General features: G+C 41.9%; 1 protein-coding gene across 1 annotated transcript; it reads left to right on the forward strand.

The window, feature by feature from the left end:
• The first annotated feature begins 1,015 nt into the window (after nt 1–1,015).
• LOC119766111 (homeobox protein abdominal-A-like) lies at nt 1,016–22,564 on the forward strand. The gene is made up of 5 exons (XM_038250505.1): nt 1,016–1,088; nt 1,998–2,344; nt 21,165–21,497; nt 21,577–22,006; nt 22,419–22,564. The coding sequence occupies exons 3-5, from the start codon at nt 21,408–21,410 to the stop codon at nt 22,562–22,564; spliced, it is 666 nt and encodes a 221-aa protein (XP_038106433.1). The 5' UTR covers nt 1,016–1,088; nt 1,998–2,344; nt 21,165–21,407.
• The last annotated feature ends 1,352 nt before the right edge of the window (nt 22,565–23,916 follow it).

Here is a 23,916-nt window from a genome sequence, read left to right on the forward strand (position 1 = left end):
GGCTTCTGTGGTTAAACGCTGTTACGGTAGGATGATAGTGGAAGCGAGAATGAGAGAGAAAAGGAAAATGTCAATCGCGAGTGGGTAAACACGAGAACGTGTTCGGCTATGTTCGGCGCTTAGAGTTTCAATGAGGAGAGAAGAGCAGTTGTATTTGAGGCATGAATACTCAGGCGGGATAATTGTAGTTGCTGAGAGCTGATATTTTGATATTTTAACAACCCTGGTCCCGTCTGTTTGTCTGTGGTAAAAGTGTTTTACCGACGTCGTCGGTTTTACTTTTAATTGGAAAAGAAACCTTTTTTGGCGAGAATAAACAAAATGTGCTTGATTTTATTTATTTTATTTGATTTTTGTTTTTAAATGTTTTAAACAGTATGCTAAAGAAAACATTTTTTTTATATTATTCAACGCTTCTGCTCAAGGTTAGCCAACATTCGAGTCAAGCTGTAGCGATTCTTACGGTACGCCACCGGTCACTTCCGAAGACCCCAGGCAGGAGGGTTCTGGATGGACGTTTCGACGTGCGACAGCAGTGATGGTCACGTTGCCGACCTGTCAAAGTTTGCTGAAATTTCAGCAAGTTTTCATTTACTGAAAATTTCAGTAGTGCAGATTTCAGTAAATTTAACTGAATTCAGTATTGATAAATTGTATATATAGGTCATACGTCATCGTAATTGAACTCGCGCTTGACGTCTCCATGCCGACGGTTGAACTCTAGGACATTTTAGTTCAATGCCGCTGCGAAATTTTGCAACGTACGCTTTACCACAATGTGTTGATTTTACACTTTTTTGAGTAATTCTGATCTTCAGTGTTCTGATCAAAAACTGTGTTAAAATTACGCATTTCAGCTCAACTTTGCTTTACTTTCACGCCCGATCTGATCTAGATCAATAATTGCCACCCTCCTGTCACGTCACGTCACCCACACACGCACACCCTTCATCGCGCATCTCTGTATTTGTGCACATCATCGCAGCAGCAGCAGCAGGTTCACACTCTTCACGAACGAACGCCATTTTTGTCTGCCGTTCAAGATTCGACCGTTCCGTAAGGCAAGCTCGCCAGCAGCATCGGTAAAAGTGCGTTAAAGTGGCCCAAGTGGCGTGTAGGTTGTCCGGGGTACCGTTCCGCGTCCGGTGCGTGTGAATGCGGGTCGGTTGGGACTGGGTTTGGGGCTGAAATCGTCGGGGTTTTTGAGCGGACGGGGCTTTCCGGAGACTTTCTCGCGATTTTTGCGGTGTGACGGAGGTGGTGGAAGAAAACGAAGCAGTGTGGTGGAGAGGGGGCGAAGAGGACGGTTCCAAAGGAAGCAGCGCAAAGGCCAGCAGGAAGGAATTTTTCACTTGCGCGCGTGCGATTGTGTTGGTGTGTGTGCAGGGCAGGCGGCACCATCCCATCACTACCATCAAACCCGGCGGTGTCTCGGCGGCGCCGTGGCCACAAAGAGTGCGGCCACCAGAGTTGGCACCAATACTCGTGCGTCCGCGCGGCACAGGTTCCCGTTAGTGTGTGTGTGCGTCAGAGGTTCGTCGCGCCGCGTTTCGTTCGGACGTGATTTCCGAAAAATCTCGCAGGAAAACGCCTTCGTGGTCACTGTACGGGGTTTGTTCCGGATTGTGGTTCCGTTGTGGGGGGTCGAGTAGCTTTGAGTGTTGTGTTGGAAGATTCCGGGAAATCACTTGCGATTTCGCGTTCTCTTGTCTTTCCCGGTGGGGCGTAGATTTGAGGGGAGGGAGTGGTGGACAGGTGTGCGGGGGACGTACCGTGGCCACAGCAGCAAGAGGAAGATATTTCCCGTTACAGCGGCCGCGTGAAACGAAGAGCAGCGAATCGCAGCGCAAATTTTAACCAGAAATTTCTTTCCAGGCAAAAAGTTTTAAAAAGCAAGAAGAAAAAGAGTTATCCGTGTCCGTAATTCCGTCGTGTGTCCGCGACCGATTCTACCCCTTTCCCAAGAGTGACTTTTCTGTTCTTCTGTAATAATCCAGCTAGAGAAGGAGAGAGTGAGTGTGTGCGCGCGACCTAGAATCGCAAAAGAGTTCCATTTTGTAGAGCAGCCAGCAGCAGCAAAAAGAGTCGCGGTTGCCCATTGTCCGCGCGAGGAGGCCGCGACGACGAAAAATCCGCAAACGTCATCTTCGCTGCTCCAACACACACCCCAATCCGACATCGTCGTCGTCGTCGTCGTGCTCCACGTACACGGCGAGAACGTGAGCGGAGGAGGAGGAGGCGCCACCCCACCGTGTTAAGTGGAAGTGGCCAAATCAGCACAAAGCAAAAAGAGAGGTTCCCCGGAAGTGGCGGAAAGTGAACGTCGAAGCGCATTGTGAAGAAGGTAAGTTCCAGAGTTTTTGTGTCGTTTGATTGAGTTATCGTGTCGAGAATGTTCCGTTATCAACGGGAGATTCCCGCACCAGATTAGCGAGTAAAAGCTAGCAAATTGTTTAAATGGGAACGCTGGCTGAGCGAAGAAGTTTGTGGGTTTTGGTGTGGTGTTAGAAGTGGACACAATATGCAAGACTGGTTGGCCGTCGTAGAATAAGAAGGATAGACGTGAAGCGTTTACGAAAGCAGTTGGTGTGTCTCTCCCTGTGGGATGTGAATTCTTCTCGTATTGATTGAAAGTGTGTCTGGTTTGATCGTCCAGAGGAATGTGTCCGAGATTGATAAATGCGTTCAAAGGTTGCGAAAGTTTAAATAGCGTTGAAAACCGATGTAACTACAGGTTCACAATGGAGCACCCGCCGTCAAGTAGTTTTTGCATTTTACTACAATGTATTTCTTATGGAGCGAACTGTCAAAAACTGCTCGACGGTGGGTACTCCATTGAGACTTGTAAATACTTTCCAGAAATTATACATGTGTTGTGTGACCCTTCAAATATCTTCAAGGTTTCCAGGAATACAGCTCATGGAATCAACCACCTTAAAAAAGTATAATTCAACCAAGATTTCGATAAAGATTCGTTCGGTAGAATTCAATATCTGTATTTCTGGATATTTTGCCGGACCAAGAACAGCCCAAAAGTTTTCCAAAGATATTATAATGATGTCGGGACCAGGGACCTCCATATAAAACTCAATCGAAATCTTGGTAGAATCATGATGTTACGGTGGTAGAATCCAATATAGCCGACGTTCTCAACGATTTAGTCGGTTTCAGTCTGTTGAATCTACCGACTAAATCTACCGACTAATCGGTCGTTTGTTTCACCGACTCTTATGGGAGCTTAACACAGGGATCGACCGACTAATCGGTTGACTAAATCGGCCGACTGCAACCGACGAAATCGCTTGATTAATCGATGCATTTAAACGGCGTTGTGGATGAATCCGGCCAGCCGGATCAACCGAAATGAGCCTACTGCCAAGTTCACATGCGCAGGCTCTTCCAATACATATTTACACAATGTGTAGCCCCCCCCCCCGGAAGTTTTTGCAATAAATCTAAAAAACTAACCTCAAATCTCTTCGCTCCCTCGAACAAAGATTGATGTTTCGGCAATCCGGGAAAGCTGTAGCAGGAACCAGTGGTGTCATCATAAGCTATTTGGCCGCATGGGCCATCTTCCGGATCATGATGAAAACCTTTGTATCCTGGCTTTGTATTGAAACACCTACAAAATTATGAAAATTTCTAAAATAAACAGCAATCTTTCATGATTACTATAAACTCCACTTACTGCTTAAACTAGAGCAATAAATGTTCTACTTTATATAAAACATACCGAAAATAACTGCTCTCTTAATTAAATTATATTTAAAAGAAGTTGCCACCAAAATTTTCTCTAAGTCCACTTTGTAAACAATACGAAACCCGATTTAATCAGTCTAGTTGTAGGCCGATTCTGTAGGGACCGATTTAGTCTATCATTTCGTCGGTTTTGAGAACTGTCAAATTTCTATGGGGTATGGGGTATCTGTAATTATAATTATAATTATAAGGATACTTTCGTGGATCGTGGACAATTTACATACAAATAAAATACATCTAACATCTTTTAGTTTTGGTCCAGTCGGTCTGTTACAAGTTGCTTATCTTGCGTTCCACAGTTCGAGCAAGGCCAAGTCACGTCCCGACATCGCAGGACTCCTTGGTTCGGGTCATACGCCGAATACTCCGTCCACCTCTTGTCCTTCCGGAGCGACCATCCGCAAGGTGTACGCCCTACTTCACGCTCCGATCCATCGACACGAAATAACCAAGATTGACACACATGTGGGACTCCTTGGCGTCTTCGTGAGCCGTCTTTGCTTAGGACAGGTCCGGCTCGGTCCCGCACTGACTCGAAGTTGCTTCTGGTGGTTGACCTTTATGTTGACGAGCTCCATAGTCAATTCATCGTCGGACCTCGCCTCCAAATCCGGCGTAAGCTGGGTAGATTCCGTTGAATCATGCTGCTGGATATCTTCGCCTTCCGAGAACTCTGCATTCCTCCTAATCGCTACAGCTGAGCCACTTTCGACGGCAGGCTGATCGTCTTAAAGTGGTCCTTCCGGTCCAAACTGGTCCATCATTCTTCGTGGGGTATTCAACCATTTCCTTTTGAAAAAACACGTGATATTCATTAAAATGTCCCCAAAGAGGTCCAGAGACGGGGTTCCATCGATTGTCCTGAAAAATGTACACCGACCTGCCGGCAGCGTTCGACAATAATGGGAATCGACAGGACTCTTCTTTGTTGGTTTTAGTCCTATCTGGCCGGCGAGAAATCTGCTTGGCTGCTTGAGGGCCTTTCCGGGTATCGCACAGGGGGCGACTGCAACCACTAAACTCTCTGGGCAGCGTTTGTCATACGCAGAGGACATGAAGATCTAGTGTCAAGTGAATAATGCAGCCGACGCTCTAGCCCTCCAACAGGAACTGAACATCTTCGCAGATTGGTGTGAAACAAACCGTATGGTTGTCAACTCCACCAAGTGCTCCGTCATTGCCTTCTCCAGGAAACGCAACCAGATCAAGTTTGACCACCAGAACTGCGGTACATTAATCCCAAGCAGTACATTTCCTTCATGATTTCCCAAGCTTCGCGACTGCTCGGCTTCATCTTCCGTGCAGCAATAGGTTTTACGGATGTAAAACTACTGTCCCAAGCTCTTTACTGCGCTTTGGTCCGTTCATCGCTGGAATACTGTTCTGCCACGAGAACAGTGCGTTGCGGATTCAGTGTTCAGCGAAGATTCATTCGGATCGCGATCCGTCGACGGTCCCGCTTCGAACGCTTCGCAACACTCCGTTCTTGCGTGTTCCGATCCGCCGAACGAATTATGATATGCATAGCGCCTTGACTACACTGCACAGGGCATTCAGTTTTGTAGCATCTCTATTAGATTTTAATCTCTCCCGTGATGTCTTAAAAAAAGTCCTTATTGTTTTTAGGCGATAAATTGGGCTTGTGGTACCTGTTGGTGTTACCGGGTCCGGTGGTGTAGTGGATAGCCTGGTAGAAAGGTCTTTTAATCATTAATAATAGTAATTGTATTTGGCAACGATATTCTGTTCGTTTAGACTTTTGTCAAGGCAAGAAAAAGCCCAATAAATTGAAGATCTGATATGATAATTTAAGTTTTATTTGTACACATTTTTAAGGCCGGATCTCGAATATTGTGTGTGTGAGTGTGGTCCAATCCAATACCCGCTAACCGGTAACGAAATTATGGGAAGGTATAATTTGTATCAGACTTTGTATATGCCGAATGCCGATGCATCATATCTTAGTCCCGGGTATTAGGTGGTGATTGCTCTCGCGCTGCTTTCAACGACCCATTTCAGAGTGGCAGAGACCAAAGCAAAGCAATCCACTTCAACGACACCCAGGTCTTTTGTGATCTCTGTTGCAAGTTTCTGCTTATTTCTAGGCGTCCGAAGGTTATGTGTAGTAAGTCATCCAAAACCTCTTTTACGCAAATGGACCGACGTTTTACTTCCCCATGTGATAGAAGGCCAGGAGGATGAGGGGAATCGAACCCGCGCCCCACGCCCCCAATTCCGAGGCCGTTGGGCATTTTCTGGCCCCGCCTAAACATAGAGCAAGAGTTCGAATCTCACCTGAATCATTTCCGTTTTTGTTCGTATTCAAAGTTTAAATTCGTGGGATCGAAGCAGTCTACGATTGGAGAAAGACGTCAAAAATTTTCGCTGCTGCTTTTCTTTGAATTTTGTTCCAAAAATAAAAAGTGGTTCCGGAACTAATCAGTGCAGTGGTGAATGGTGTTGTTCGTGGTGGAAATGTTCAAGCAATGGTTCCAGCGGAGGATTTTGAACAGGACGGTTCAATCAAGGACGTGGCTCGTTCCGGGTCGGTCGCGATACTGCTATGGAACGCGGAGGCCTTCGAAACTTCCCCGACGACCAGGGTGGATGTGGGTTCGCCTGGAAATGGACAACTTCCGGGAATCTGAAGGAACGCAGAGAGCGAAGCGGTCGTCGGTCTCCTCGTGGATGGACTCGTCGAGGTCAAACGGGAATCGGAGCCTTGGCGCACGGTTTAGTTCGTCGGAACCAGTTAAGGTGGAACGCAGTTGTAGCGGGAGGTTCCGTTGCCGCAGTTTTCACGAAAGGAGAGAAAGGAAGACGACGGAGCAGATTACGAGTGGGGCGGCGGCAAGCTGAAGCAGCCCAAGCAGGAACCGGCCTTTTTGGTGTATTTCGGGCATGCGTGACCTTTGAAGAGAAGCTGATTTTGAAAATTTTATCAACTGGTGAGCTCGTTCTTTTTATAAGACAACCATACTTTCATTTATTCTGACATACACACACATCAATGAACACAAACCACGCCAATATTACTATATACGCGGTAGGGTGTTCCTTTGGTCGTTCGCTGTGAGTTGTGGATTGCCTGCTTCTCTAATGAAGGTTCGACTAGGGGGCATGCTTATTAATTTCTCGTCGCTCCATACCCTCAGTGACGTGATGGGAGCAAGGGCGTCTATACAAAGTGTCCCTACACCCGCTACAAATTTCCGGTGCTTGGGGAGGGAAAGGGGTTTCTTTTATTCTTTGCGCCGGTATTTGTAGCACTAAAATTCGTGCAAAAAAACTTATGCACGTGGGTGTACAGATTACAGAGTAAAAGATGATCGAATTGTTCACCTAGCGCTCACATGTGTTCCAGGACCAAGTTGCCTGCGGGTATGGGGATCATACATACATACATACATACATTCAAAGTTTAAATTCGTCATTGTGAGACAGTACCATTAAGACACGGAGCCGGTTATTTGAGGTCGGATCTCAGATAATATGATAAAAATGATGTACGGATCAAACATGCAATCCATCGTTGGGTGTGTAATAAAAATGCTTAACCCACCTTTGGGTGGGTGGTACCTTCCTCACAGTCATAAAGTTAATTCACTATAGAGCCTCAAAAAAGTGTATAAATAACACTTATTTTTATCAAAATATCTGAGATCCAGCCGGAAAAAAGTGTAAAGTTCTTATAACTTTTGATAGGGTGTCAGATTTTCAATCTTTTGGATTCTTTGGAAAAATCTCTTGATTACCCATCCAACGATAGGTCGCATGGTAGAACCGGACAATGTTTTCATCAAAATATGTGAGACCGGCCTCTAAAAAATGTATCAATAACAGTTAAGTGGTTATAACTTTTGATAGGGTTGTCAGATCTCCAACGTTTTTTGTTGGAAAAGTGGACTATAATCCTACGGTGTTAACTTTTGGCCAAACGCAGTTTTTCTCATAGTTTGACGATTTTTCTAGCAGGCCAAGTGCGAATGATGCTGATGATACCTCTTCAGTTGACGCTCAGGCGAGGAACATCCTGGAAGGAGCGTCACTGACTACGTCCGTAGTCCTGTTAGATCATACTTGATCAAGACAGTATAGCTCTGGTTCCTTGCAAGTGTCCTATTTTCTTACCTCCACGTTGGCTTGGTTTTCATGATGACCTAGCTGGTGGCCTGTGGAAACGGATCGTAAACCTTTGACCACCGCGGGTCAGAGTCGAAACGGCTAAAAGAAAGGGGCGCGACAATGTGGGGAAGGGAAGTAATTTGTGATTGTAGACGGTATTGTTTTGATTCGCAGTATGTTGAGTCAACTGCTGTGGATGTACCTGAAACATCACACAACGGGGTTTCTCTTCTTTCCGTTTTTATCTATCATCTATATTCTGTTAATTTTGTTTCACTGATTCTCTAAAGCAGCTTCTGTTTACTATCCTCCATTTGATTTCGATTTTACTTATTTGATTCTCTTATTTCTCAACGCTTTTCTACTCTGTTTTACTAATTGATGCTGCTGCAACAAACTGTCTGCTTTCCCTTAATTTGGCAGCGATGTCAATTTTGTTTATCATGTGCCTTTTCTTTATTTATCTATTTAAATAATTTCTCATCTTCCCTGTAAATTGCCCATCATAACAATAATCTAAGCTTGTTTGTTATCTCTTTTCATTAACTATTGTTAATTTCTTTATCTTCTTCATAAATTACTATCTTTCTTTTACTATTGATTCTTTACATAGTATATTTCTTTCACTGTCCATTGTTTTGAAATTTCACCTTTTTCTTAAGCAAGTGAGGTTCGAGCCCTGACTCAATTTATGAAATGATTAAAGGATTAACACAAATATTACTATTGTACTTTTGAAAAACTTTTATAAAATGCTTAGGACCAAAATATTGTAACAAAACACCGCGACAAAAGAAATAGCAACAGATAAACACGACTCAACAATAGGGAAGATTTCAGGAGAAAACAATACACAGTAAATAACAATTAGTTTTGAATTCAAACTAAAATAAAACAGTTTTGGCTTTATGAAAGTTGATAGGCACACTATAAATGGTTAGGCGCTTATACTTACATCAAACCCTACGTAATGTACCACCTCCGGCCGAGTTAAAATGCGTAACCGGAAAAGAAGGTGTGCATGCCTGGCACGAACACTCAAAGCGTGTTCTAGCGTGCTGCTCGTACTGACTCAGAGCAAGGGTGAGATGTAGGTGTAAGGGCAGTGTGTTCGTCGGGAACCTGGTGCATAAGATCGGTCAAGGCTCGTTCTTACACTGAAAATTGCGAATTGCGAAGTTCATTTTCAAAGTTCAAATTCCTGATTACAAATTTCAAAGGTACGGACCGAGATTTGAGCCCTGATCCTTCTGCATGCGAGACAGAAGCCGTAACTTTTAAGCTACGGAGCCGGTTATTTGAGGTCAGATCTCAGATATTATGATAAAAACGTTACTGAATCCACCCTGATTAAGTATGGTGGAAAGGTCTTCTGATTACCACCAACGATGGGCCTCACGATAGATCCGGACAACATTTTCATCAAAATATCTGAGATTTAGCTTTTGATAAGTGTTAATTTATTTTTTTGCTTCTATCGGATGGTGAAGTAAAACGTCGGTCCCGGTTTCTCCTGTCTCGTCAGAGGCGCTGGAGCAGAAATCCCACGTTAGAGGAAGGCCATGCCCCGGGGGGCGTAGTGCCAATAGTTTCGTTAAGTGTTAATTTAACACTTTGCTCGTACCTTTTGGTAGGGTTGTCAGATCTTTAATGTTTTGGACTCGTTAGAAAGGTCTTTTGAATACCATGTATAACATGATGGGCTTTCTTACAAAAACCACGCATTTTACAATCTACCAGACTTTGTTAAAAACATGTTTTTGCACACCTTTTGAAGTACTTTACAAAACTTTATAATATTAACTAGGGTCTTGTGGAAACCCGGAACGGTTTGGTTCAGCCAGTCCGGAGATAATCGAGTGCTTTTTTTCAGTGCACGAACTTTGCTCAGAATTTGATTCTGAGCCGACATATCAATCCTAGGAAGGCACCAACTACCTTAAGGTTGATTAGGTACCATTTTTAAAGTGGATCATTGGATATTTTTTTCTTCTTGTTGTGCCAAACGAGCTACGATGCTATGGAGTATCCTTATTCTTGGTTATAAAAATCTTCATCCTTTGTTTTTGTTTTTTTAATTGTAAATTTGCATCCCAACAAAATCAAACTCTTGACCGTATTCCTCTTCAATTATCGCGCACTCGGCACCGGATGTTGTGTGCACGCGTTAAGATTGACTTGGACTTTCCTCGTCTAACGTCATGATTCGAATTCCCGGACGCTTCAAAACCCGGACACTTCATCTTGTTTTATCAATTATTTGGATATAAGTTCGCATTATGAATGTCAAAACTGTGTTATTTGATGAATTCCAACATCAACTTTCATTTAAAGTTTGTTTGAACGCTGTAGTTAATGCCAAAACAATTAAATACAATAAAATTAAAAGTTTACCAAAAATGCGAAACATTTCACTTGAAATATTTCATAGGCGTTCGAAGCACCGGGAAGGCAAAGCAGAAATTTATGGTTTCGATTTCCTTAAATTCTAGCAAATTTTTATATAAACTATCGATTGTTTTGATGTTAACAGCTTATTTGAGACCTAAAGAATGCCATTCACTAACATTTCAGTCCAAATTTGTGCGATTCATAAGTAAAATCGAGTGTCCGGAATTCGAAGCAAAGTGTCCGGATTTCGAATCAGCTTTGTCAGTGTCCGGGATTCGAAGCACAACAAGTCATTTTAATTTTAAAATTCTGATGAAAAATGGTTAGAAAAGACATATTTTGCATGCATTTTCTTGAAACTGACTGTTTATAATATATCCTGATGATATTTCTACATTTCCAACTTATTGCATGATTTTTTGCCAGCTATAACAAAAATGATATACTACTAAGTGTCCGGATTTCGAATCATGACGTTAGTCATCGATAGATATCACCCATTCATCATTGCGCTTACTTACGGGTACCACAGTCCAATCATCGACCAATATATTCTTCATTGTATGAGTGGTGGCTTGTTTGTATACTCGAAAGTGTAACACAACTCATCACACGTAGACAATATATGTATGCGAGAAGGAAAATGTTGTAAAACTTTGCTGGTCAGACCATCCAATTAAAGAGAAGCAGCGAAGAAGGATCGATTTGAGAAGAATTCATAGTGATCTTATGTGGATTCTGGAGCAAGGATCATTCTGCATATTAAGGGGATACATACATGTAAATCGTCAAAAATGTCTGGGGTTGAGCATACATTTAAACTTTTTTTAAATTCTTTTTGCAGGGCATTGAAATATACATTTTCATCTATTAACCAAATAAATATGAAGGCATTTGGATGAACCATTGCCGAGATATAGCTATTTTAAGTTAGCAGTTTAAAAAAACGGGTGCCACGATATCTCAACACTGTTTTGACCAAATCACTTCAAAATCATGTAAAAAATAGTTAGTTTTTGATTTTTATTTTTTTTTATAAAGGCAAAATATCAAAGTCAGACTTTGTCATGTACACGGGATATGCCTTGCAAGTCTACACCTCAAATTTCAGGTAATTTGGTCGACCCCATCAGGAGATATCGAGGCACCCGTAAATCAACTCGGGGTTCAGAGAAAAACTCCAACAAAGTTTGACAGCCCGTTTTGCGAATGGCAAAACTGTGAACTTAAGTCGTCTCTTACTCAATTCAGTCACAAAATATCTTCATGAAATTTTCAGGAGTGATTGAAAATCATCTTTTTTTAAGTAAATTTTCTGTAGTATGAAATTTGGTGATTTTCTACATGTATGTAACCCCTTAATTGCATTTGAGTAGATAGTCAAATCCGATAACAGATTATATTCTGTAAATGATTTTTAAATTGTTTAAACAAAAGTTAGTTACAATGTTCACAACGCTTCCCAATTTGAATCACAGAATGAATGTTGACCCGTCGACCCCGTTTCCCCCAAACTCTTGCCATTGGCAAAGGGTTGATATCCTTTATCAATACCCGTCAGCTTTTGTTCTGCGTAAACAATTCCTCCAGTATTCTGTTTTTTTTTTGCAACGAACACAAAAAAAGGAACAGGCGGGACCACCATACGGAGTCCCCGGAAGTGATTATTAAATCAATAGCAGCAATCGAATAATGTCGACTTTTCTGTGCTTTGGTGGCAAACGGAAGCAAAAGGAAGCGCGACGTGGAACAACGCGCAAACGGGTAGCAGTTTAAAAATTGTGCCACCTTAAGGAGTAGCGCAATTTTGGGGCCAGCAGTCGAGGTGGTGGCGTTACAATTCGTCATTGTTCGAACATGGTGGAATTCATTCATAAGAACCAAACAAAGTTCGACAAAGAATGAGGAAGAATGGGACCGCGCTGTTAGCGCATAGTTGTCCCAAATACATTTGCGAAAAAGAGATAAGTCACTCGAACTCGTCGTCAATAACTCCACACAAAACTGGCGACGACCGTATAGGTAGATAGAGTCGTCTTCTCTTCGTAGCGCAGTTTTTTTTTTTTGCAACCATCAGCAAAATATTGTTTGTGTGATTCCTTTCCGCTTGATATTTTCCACTTTCTACCTCTGTGATTGGTTTGGATTGGTTGTGATTTGTTGTTGGTGGTTTTTTTTTGTGCTCTCCAGTGACTGCTGGTCTGGTGGAAATCTATTTCCATCTGTTTGTTACCTTTTGCTGCTGCTTACATGGAGTGCATCCACTTCGAAGTAGCTTATTTGGCGTAAACTTTCGAGTTTGTGGGAGGTACTTCACCCTGGGACTTATTCTTCTCGGAGGTTACAGATTAAACATTTTGATTGCTTGCTGAGTTGTGTGGTGAGTTATTCAGAAATAAATCAAGAAGAGTTAATTAAGTTTAAGGGAAAACGAATGTTGTTGGAAGTGTCTTTAATAATATCTCGAAAACTTCATTAAGACTCTCAAATATATTTTTATCTGGTCCAATTGATCCTAATTCGATGCATTACCAAATAAATTCTGGATAGCGAAAAAACATTTATAAAGTAAGTGTCAAATTTCCAAATATTGTTTACAGTTGGTAAAATGTCAATAGGTAAACAGAAACATGCACATAATCTTGCATGCACCACCCACAATCACTTTCTCCCACGCCTCTGTTGGCAGATAAAGAGTGAACCTCGACAAAAAAAAAGATCCCCGTCACATCCAAGAAATCTCTGTACCAAGTGCGCCATTTACTACCCTGCTCCTCGTCGCGTCTCGTATGAAATTGGGTTAGTCGACGATTCGTCAGATTCATCGACCAGCAGCTCTTATCTGGCGTTTGCTGATTCACCTTCTCCGGGTCGAACTCGTGAATTGTGTGTATGTGTTGCATAAAGTGTTGAAATCGCAACCTATCCCAACGATGTTCACATGAAACGAAAGTGGCCACCTCCTTCCAAAGACAGCGACGCGACTTTGGGCTGGAGAGCGGAGACAACAAAGAATCGTGTTCCGTTAGTCTGCGTGGGTGTGAGAAATACTGTCTGTAGCTAGCTAGGTACACATACTACACACTCTTGTAACAACTTTAAATAGAACAAAATCGCGGAGTAAATACACACTGCTGCTTCTGCGTTCTCCTGGCCTGTGGGTGGTCTGGAGATTTAGTTGGCCAGGTGGGGCAAACAACATTCCTTCCCTTTTCAATGCTAGCTAGAAAATGTAACGAAGCTCTTACTTGCATCTCTTTTCGGTGGCGAGATTCAGCAGCTTGGCTGGACTGGCGAAAGCAGGTCAGACGACCCAATTTAATAAGTGACATTGATTTTTCTAGACCGACATTGGATAGGTTCACCGAAAATCGGGGTGTAATTGACGATCAAACCTCAAAGGGTTATAACTTTAGATGCTGTTGTGATGTGCTCATAACTTTAGATAGGATTCGGCGCGGTTGAAGAAAAGTGTTATAAATCGTTGGGGATTCATCCGTTGTGTTTCATTTTCCTGATTACAACGCGGGCTTTTCACGCAAATTTATCAACCTGATCAACGGAGGTCTTCACCGTTGCACAGTGGTCCAAAACGCAAAATTAACACAAAATCCTCTGTTATTACTCATAGCATTGAAAAAATGTAATTACAAAAGCCGACTCGGTCCTAACCAAATCTCAGTACCGAAAAGGACCTACAGTCATCCCACATAATCGGAACACCCACAAATTGAACACTTTTAAGATATTCTGTCAATAGAATGCCAAAAGTAGCTTTTCTGTCGTCCTTACTATTTTTAGAACCTTCATTTGGACATTATCTTGCTATTTCAACACTAAAAGTAGTACTTTTTGTCCAGAGCAGCAAAACATTGCCTCCAAATGCCCTGTTTCATAATTGTGGAATGTTATTGTGCCCCCACAATTGTGGAACACCTGAATTTAACTGATATTTTCACAAAAGTTATCAAACCATTCATAAAACATCACTAAGCTTGATTTTCATTGGTTTTAGTGTGTGAAGTCATTATTTGGTAATAAATATGTACTCCTGGAGAGATCCAAAGTTTGTTTACATTCGTAAGAAAAAAGTGTTCCGAATTTGTGGATTTCAAGGGTCAAAGAAACTCTTCAAAAACTTCATATAAAAGTTAAAATTTGCAGATGTTCGATACAGCATTCGAAAGATCGCAAGAAAAGCTTTCAAATGAAGGTAAAAGCGAATCATTAGGTTCAATTATCGATGTGCTATGATTTTTTGAACAATGGCCGATCTGGAAACCGTTCCGAATATGTGGGATGACTGTAATAAAAATAATTTTTTGAAAAAAAAAAAAAAAACGCAAAATTAAGTGGAAAATGGATTTTCAGAAAAATGGTGATTTTTGGAGCTTTGATGTCTTCAGAAGAGTTTGTTGCAAATGGGGCAACTTTAGGTTTAGTTGAAAATTAGGGTGGTTCACGAATAGGGTGATGTTAAAAATCTAACTTTTAACGAATATTTTTTGAGATTTTTTTCGTCTTCCAAAAAAGTTGTTGGGCTCGCCAATCCAAGCAACTTTGTCGAAGACATCAACATTTTATCTCGCAATCTACGCCTTCTACGGCCAAATTTAGAGAAAGCATCTGAACAAACCTCGATTTTTGATCATATTTTGGGTTTCTACGTAAACGTGTATATGCGAAAACATATTTTTTGCAATTCTGTCGTGAAACTACTTAATTTTCCTGTCATTCTTGAACGACGAAATTGCCTACTTTTCTGTACCAAAAATAACAGAATCAAATAGCAACACTTTTCAAAACAAATGCGGAAAAAATTCTACTTTTAAGCACTGAAATAAGTGCTGAAAAGTTAAACTTTTCAGCACTTGTTTTGAAAATTAACACTTTTCAACATTTTTTTGATTTAAACGATTCATTGGCAAAATATATGAAAATTTGACTTTAAATTTCACTCAATGGGTGTTTTTCGGAATTGCAAAAAATGTTGTATGGAACTCGTTGCAAAACTTGATTTTTTCAGCTGAAAAAATCCTCTTGCAACTTGTTGCATAAACTACTATTTAAACATTAATTTTTAATTGATATTTGTAGTCTAGTGGCAAGCCAAACATTGATACCTAAGAGCATGCAATGGCACTGACCTTGTTGCGTGCTCTTCGGTTGACGTCCACGTAAGGAACATCCTGGAAGGAACGTAACTAACTACATCCGTAGTTCTGTTAGATCATCCGAATCATCTTGATCAGAACAGTATAGCTCTGGTTCCTTGCGAGTGTCCTATTTTCTTACCTCCACGTTGGCTTGGTTTTCATGATGACCTAGCTGGTGGCCTGTGAAACGGATCGTAAACCTTTGACCACCGCGGGTCAGAGTCGAGAGCAAAGAAAGGGGCGCGACAATGTGGGAAAGGGAAGTAATTTGTGATTGTAGACGGTATTGTTTGATTCGCAGTGTGTTGAGTCAACTGCTGTGGATGTACCTGAAACATCACACAACGGGGTTTCTCTTCTCTTCATTCTCAGCTACCACCTATCTCCTATTTTTATTTTGCTCTTCTGATTCCCAATTCTTCACTGATTCTTCTATTTAATATCCAACATTTGATTTTAATTTTACTAACTTTTGATTCTCTTATCTCTCAAAGCTTTTCCACTTTTTCTATCAATTGATACTGCTGTAACAAACTTTGTTTTGTTTTTTTCCTTAAAATATACTTTTCCTTAATGTACTAGTAATATCAAGTCTATTTATCATTCGCCTAATCTTTTTGATTTTATTGCGAATTTATTTATTTGAATAATTCTTTATCTGTCCTATAAATGATCATTACTATAATCTAAGCTTGTTTTGTATCTCTATTTATTAACTATTGTCTAATTTTACATCTAATACATCTAGCTTCCTTTTTATTCTTCAAAATACGCTCATCATTCTCTTACTATTGATACTTGATTTTATAAAATAAATTTTCTTTACTGTCAATTGTTTTCAATCTTCACCCTTTTTCAAACAAGTGAGGTTTGAGCCCTTACTCAATTTATGGAATGGTTAAAGGATTAACACAAATATTACTATTGTATTTTTGGTAAACTTTTATAACATGCTTAGGACCAAAAATTGTAACAAAACACCGCGACATAAGAAATAGCAACATATAAACACGACTCAACACTAGGAAATACTTTAGGAGAAAACAATACACAGTAAAATAACAACTAGCTTTTGAATTTAAACTAAAAATCAAACAGTTTTTGCTTTAATGAAAGTTGTTAGGCACACTTTAATTGGTTAGGCGCTTATACTTACATCAAACCCTACGTAATGTACCACCCCCGGCCGAGTTAAAATGCGTAACCGGAAAAGAAGGTGTGCATGCCTGGCACGAACACTCAAAGCGTGTTCTAGCGTGCTGCTCGTACTGACTCAGAGCAAGGGTGAGATGTAGGTGTAAGGGCAGTGCGTGTTCGTCGGGAACCTAGTGCATAAGATCGGTCAAGGCCCGTTCTTACACTGAAAATTGCGAATTGCGAATATTTGTAGTCTAGTGTGTCTCGAGGACGCGGAAAGGAGCAGCCGTGGCTGACTTGTTACGGTGTTTGCTTTGTAAGCGATGGTCCTAGGTTCGATTTCCATCTGCTTCCAACGAGAATGGACGAAAAATCAAAGCTGCTTGAGCCGGGGTTCGATCCCCCGTTCTTTGGATTGGTAAGCAATAGCGCTAACCAATATGCCATCACGGCTTGGTGAGCTATGACTGGAATTAGGAATACTGGTGCTATTAACGCTGGGACAAAGGTTTATTTGACAAGGGTTCGGAAGTTCTAAATAACGTTTGAATCCGATTAATGGCAACGTTCTTTAGGGCGGGGCTTGTCGATATAAAGCTGATATACCTCGCGCACGGCTAGCCTGCGTAGAAATAGGTCACCGAAGCTCGGCAGAGCTAACATCATCCTAACGCCTATGCGAGTTATTCGCATGTTAAAAATGTAAATCTAAATACAGTCCAGACTCGATTTTCCGAAGGCCTAGGAAAAATTTCACTTCGGTTAATCGAATCACGAAACAAAACTTTTTTGCTGTCTTGTTTTTGATGGTCGAGCTTAAGTATGACCCAGAAACTACTCTTAAATGATTTAGAATTTTTAAATCCAAGATGACGACCAAAATGGCTGGGCAATCAAATATTCAAATTTGGCTAAAATGGAGTCGCAGAACTTGAATTTGATGTTAAAAGTAAGAAAATAAAAAGATTCGATTTTCGAAGTTCCATACAAACCTTCGGGTAATCGAACTTCGGATAATCGAAACTTCGGAGAACCGAGTCTGGACTGTACTTAGAAACAATTCAATTTGTAAGAAGCGACCGCGTGGTTCCGTTTGGTTGGTTGCACAAACAGTATGTCCCGGAGGAACGGAAATAGCTTGGGAATAACATTTTTTGACATTAAATAGCAACCTGGGAAAGTCAGCTCTTGTTATTACAAGATCATCAAGTAGTATTAAGATTAGTTGTTAAAATAACAAAACTCAATATCAAGGACATATTCTAATCTAATATAATCTGACCCTAGCGCAGCCAATCTTTTGAAGGGATCCTGGAGAGTGCCTTAGGTTAGGTGACGCCAAGCATTAACATTTGTAGTGCGCCATTGCATCGGAATGCATTGAAACATCACAAGCGTTAAAGCGGCCAGGCCTACTGCGTAAAGTCGTATCGCAGAGACATGATTCGTTTTGAAGTGGGTTGAGCTTGAGCACAGAGTGTTCGAACAACAACACAATTCTGAATCGACTGGGAAGGAAGAAGCGTGGGGACACACCACCATACGCTCCGAGATTTTGGTTGTATTCGTTGGGAGCACCATGCTAAGAAGATTTGGTACTCCAGGACCCTCTTGGATGGGACATTGTATTTCCACAAATGCCCTGGACACTATTTGCCGTGGTTATAGCGCCACAACTCGCTCTCTGTAACAGTATTCCTAATTCCAGTCCTAGCTCACCATGTCGTCATGGCCTAGTGGTTAGCACAGGGTGGCCACCAGATTTCGATTTTCAATTTCCCGGTTTTTTCCCGGTTTTCTCTCGAGACCAGAAAGAATTTTCCGAAATATTTTTAAACCAAAATACGATGTTTTTTAGGCTAATGTTAGTATCAACATACTTTTTGAAAGCTTTCTTGAAGAATTCAAACTTTGTATGCGTACTTTTTGAACGCATACAAAGTTTGAATTCTTCAAGAAAGCTTTCAAAAAGTACAAAAAAGTATGTAAGTTGTAAACGAAGCCGTTTTTATCTGTTTCCAATCCAAATCTCTAATTTCCCTAATGATTGGGATTTTTCATATTACAAACTCAAAATAATAAAAAAAACGTTTTTATTTTTAAGAATAACAAAAATTATTACTAGAAAGCAGGAAAAGGTATTTAAAATTTATTAATTTTGTAGAAAAGATTTGCAAAAATACATTGTTATCAACATGTCTGTAAATGCTGGTAAATTTTCTTTTGAAAAGGGTTTTGTGAATTCAAGAAGAAAGATTCTTCCAAGAATTATCATTTTCTGTGAATTAATCATTTACTTTTGGGAAAAATTATGTGATTTTTTTTTCTTTTTACCCAAAAAAAAGTTTTTTTGCATCATTAGTCCAAACAAAAAATTAAACACTTTGGCAGAAATAAAATCGGTACCTTGAAACTACTTTCTATCGATTTAGTATCTTCGGTATCTTTGTACGTATTGATGGGATTTTTTTTCGAAAATAATTAAAATTTATGTGGGTCCGGTGACATAGTGGTTGCCTCTCACCCCATTTGGCTTTGGTCTCAGAAATTTTTCGTTTGCCTGAGTTTTTTTACATTCAAATTCACGAAGAAAGAAACCTGAATTTTGAAATATTTAAAATGTCGTTAAAAATGTGTTAAAATGGCAAATTAAATATTGTTGAAAAGGTAAACGTACATTTCTTCAAATCAGTTTTCTTAATAAAGCTTCATAATATAATGTTGAACCCTGTATTTCTTTTAAACTATCTACTGAAAATGCCAATAAATTTGGAGATATTCCTTTTGTAAATTTCTGATGTCGTTCGAATTGTTTTTGAAACAGAGATTTTTTAAACTGCTTAAAATATACACTTAAAAGATTTTCAAAAACTGTTTTGATTTCACATTTAAACATGCTATTTAATAATTTGTTGTTTTATTGTTGTTTTTTTTTGGCTACGATAGCCTGGTGGTTTGACACCAACTGTTGTCAAACTAACAGGGTCACTTTTTAGTTTGATACCCCTTTTACACGGAGTTCACACGCACCACCAAACGTTTGTTTTGATAGTGTGCGTGAGCGCCGTGTAATAAGTGACAGTTCGTAACTTTTTAGTTTGACTTTGACCAACCAACGGGGTACAAACTAAGCATTTTTGCTTACCAATCCAAAGGACGGAGGATCGAACCCCCGCCTCGAAGCGACTTTGATTTTTCGTTATTCATCATTTCAAATTTATGTGTTCTTAACTTTCTCGTTGGGAGCAGATGGGAATCGAACCCAGAACCATTCGCTTATAAAGCGAACACCGTAACCAGTCAGCCACGGCCGCTTCGTAAAACTCAATATCAAGGACATATTCGAAAAATAACCTCAAATATCATTACTCTGGTAATTACAATACAACCCAATAACAATAAATTCATAATCATATAAAATTTAATGGTATTGGCCAGGTATATTGAAAAAAATCAGCAACTCTCAACTAATCTTTCACCATTTGTTATAAGAACATTAAATGTTATCAAACTCTTATCCAAAAATGATGAATGTATAAATTGTGTTATTAACGTCTGCTCGGGGTAAATAAATGTAACAATATTGCTCTTAAACGAACTATGATGTAATGCACAGCTAAAATGTTCATTTCTGCTACGTACATAAAATGAACAAAGAGTAAAATGACTGTTCAAATCAGAATTGAATTGAAGTAAAAAGAGGTGCCGTCAACTGGGGCGAATTGGGACAGCAGTTTTAACCATGTTAGAGCATAATATTTTGATTTTTCTGGTTGGTTTCGGATAGAACAGACTCAGACCAACAAAATGTGTACATCCATTTCCAAATTTAAAACCTTTAAGTGCACTAAACACTGTTGTCCCTATTCAGACTGTAGTCCCGATTCACCCCAGATAACGGTGTATCATTGTTTGACCCAGCCTTAACTTCTAAACACTCTCTGATAAGTGATGATCTAGGACGTCCAAAGGAATCAGTACAACATTACCCTAATTTTGCAATACATTCCTCTTGTGAAGGCGCCGTTATTGATCAATAAAAAAAGTAATCCACAGAAATTATACAGAGGAGACGATTATATTTGAATCCCTCCAGCAGCGATAACTCAGCTCAGCGTTATCCCTTATTTGGTGCAGCTTGAAGAATGCATTCCTGCTCATCAGCAACGAGAGTGGCCTCTTCACAAAACAACAACAACAACAGTCAGATGAGCTGTGCTGAGCAAGGTGCATATCTTCGTAGTAATCCTGAACCTCAGTATTTTCTTTTTACACCCAACGCAACGCCCCCCGTCGGACGGTCGAGTCTCTGACACAATTGAAGGTTTTCTCGCACACAGTCTGTTCTTCTCCAGTCAGGCCCTCTCATTACGATGCACGATGCGAATGTCGTTCGTTCACAATACAAACACCAGTCACGTACAGAGCTCGTATCAGTCAGTCAGTCCCAGACTAGTGTTCGTGTGTGTGTGAGCGAGCAAGGGATTTCCTTTTTCGATCTGTTGCGAATGTTTGTGAATGAAATTACGCTAAGTTGCGCTAGGTTTTGTCGTGATAAACTAACGTTTTCGTCTTTTCTCGTTTTTTTTCCAGAACAAATAAGCTCCCTGCCGGACAGTTCAGCGTTGGCCACGAGAGTCAGCGAAAACGCAAGAGAGAGAGAGAGTGCTAATCTAGCCCAGCAACGATCCAGCAAACCGACAACCTCTTCCTAACCAGAAGACGAAGCGTACTTTGCGCGCAACCAACAAGCAAGCCCAAAGTGCAAACCTTGGACTTGGTTGAGGTGCGCAAGAGGCTTCCACACTTTTTCGCTGATGAAGATTCTCTACCAGCATGAATGCATTGGGGGGAACTAGGGGGGAGCGAAATGCAAAGCCCAAATTCGCAGCGTTAGACATCAACAAGCTCTACAGCACCAGTCGGGTAAGTTGGCGCTGCGTCCGTGAAGGTTAGTTGGTCCAGTCCAGACTAAAGTCATTCTCCTTCTCTTTCCACCTTCCAGGGAGAATCTCTTGAACCATCCACTCAGAAAAGCGCCGCTCCTCGTAAACATGGAATGCAAAGTTTGGGAAAGGTTCCCTCGGCTCGTCGCCCGCCCGCAAACCTGCCGTCTCTGAAGGCCGAAATTTCGTCACCGTCGGATCCGCAGGGCACCTGGGCAAACGAGTCAGGAGACAACCAGAACAACAACCAACAGCAAAGCAACAACAGCAGCAACAACAACTCTAGTATTACCGCAGCGGTGACGCCAGGTGGCGGCGGCAGCACAAACAACAACAGCAACTCTATAGCTTCTTCTTCACACCACCACCACCAACACCACCAGCAGCAGCAGCAGCAGCAGCATCAGAGCCAGCATCTTCATCATCATCACCAGCAGCAGCATCATCCCCACTCGAACGCTTCTTCCTCATCACAATGGAGTTCGGTAAGTTCGGGTTGAAGTGACATAATGTCCGGAAAAGCTGGGGGATCAATCGTTTGTTTGGGACAGGGAGGAACTTCCGATCGTGGATTGGGATGTTGGAGAGATGGAAGCAGTATTTCAAAATCTCTATGGAGAAAACGTTGGAAATTGGAAAATGTTCAACTAATCACGAGCCGCAATCGAAGCAACCCAGGTAGTTTCCATTCCATTTCTGACATTCAAACATAAGCTAACGAAGATTGAAGAACCTTTAAGAGCCAAGCAGTTCCGATTCGCAATGTTTTTTCGGAGTCGATGGTCATGACCCTGGAGCAACCGGCGACAGCACGGGTACGAAATGCAGACGCTGCCAGAAATTCGGACATATTGCGAAGATTTGCCGCTTGAAGGACTCAAATTGTTGTCCCAATTGGCAGCTTATGCGTTGGTGAAGCTGATAGCCGCAACTGATGAGAACGTGGCGCGATACAAACAAACCATGAAACAGCAGAGAACAGTCTTCAAGCTCAAGAAGCGCCAGCTGGACGACTGCGATCGCCCCGAAATGGAGCAGCTGTTCTGAACGAGACGCGAAAGTCCTACGAGAAGGTTAACCGGTCCCGCAAAGGCTATGCGCCGCAAGCCAACACTTGTCGGGACGCCGAGGGAAACCTTCTTGTGGACAAAGGCGAGGTGTTGAACAGGTGGCAGCAGTTCTTCAACGACCACTTCAACGGCGATGTAGCGCATGGAGACGGCTTTGAAGCCCAACTTGGACCGCCCGGTGCTGACCAACATTTGCCGGCACCTGATCTGAAGACGGCGAAGAAGGAGATCAGACAGCTGAAAAACAACAGGGCCGGCGGTAAAGATCGGTTACCCGGTGTGCTCTTCAAATATGGAGGAGAGCAATTGGCGAGGGCGATCCACTTGGTGATTTCTAAGATCTGGGGGAGAAGAAACTACCAGAAGAATGGATGGATGGTGACGTGTGCCTCAACTACAAAAAGGGCGATAAGCTGGACTGCGGCAACTACCGCGGCATCATGCTTATCAACGCGGCCTATAAAATCCTCCCCTAGATCCTCTGCCGTCTGCTGACACCGTACGCACGGAGGTTCGTGGCCCCCTAACAGGCGGGGTTTACTAGCATTCGGGCCACCATGGATCAAATTTTCTCGCTCTGGTAGATCCTCGTGAAATGCCGTGAGTACAACGTGCCCACACATCACATCTTCATCGATTTCCAGGCAGCGTACGATACAAACGACCGCGAACAGCTATGGCAGATTATGCAGGAGAACGGTTTCCCGACCAAACTGGCTCGGCTGATTGGATTCTGTGATGTGTCACGTGCAGTGGCAGGAGAGCTAGCGGACGCCTTCCAATCGCACTAAGGTCTACGACAAGATGACAGGACAGTCCAACTACTTGCTTATGCGTACGACATTGATATTATAGCGAGAGACCTCGAGACTGTGAAAAGGGTTTACACCGCCTTAAAGACGCAAGCAAGACGAATTGGATTGACCATGAATACGACAGTTTGGAGATCCGGACTCGTATCCACTCTGCGAATCGCGCCTTCTTTGCATTACGGAAAACCTTGACATCTGATCGAGTGCAACGCGCCACGAAGCTGACCCTGTACAAGCCCTCTATGAAAGAGTACAAACGAGCCCTTGGAGTTTTCGAACTGAAGGTGCTGCGAACGATCTACGGTGGGGTACGTACAGCTCAGAACGAGTGGCGAAGGCGCATGAACCACGAACTGCACGCGCTGCTGAGAGAACCGACCATCGTCACCCTAGCGAGAATCGGGAGGCTTAGGTGGGCCGGCCACGTCGCGAGAATGGACGAAGACCATCCTGTCAGGATGCTCTTCGGCCTGTGCCGCCATCCGGTCGTGCAGTGTGCACGATGGGGAAATTAGAT

This window comes from Culex quinquefasciatus, chromosome 2 (assembly GCF_015732765.1).
Source record: "Culex quinquefasciatus strain JHB chromosome 2, VPISU_Cqui_1.0_pri_paternal, whole genome shotgun sequence".
Lineage (NCBI taxonomy): Eukaryota > Metazoa > Arthropoda > Insecta > Diptera > Culicidae > Culex > Culex quinquefasciatus.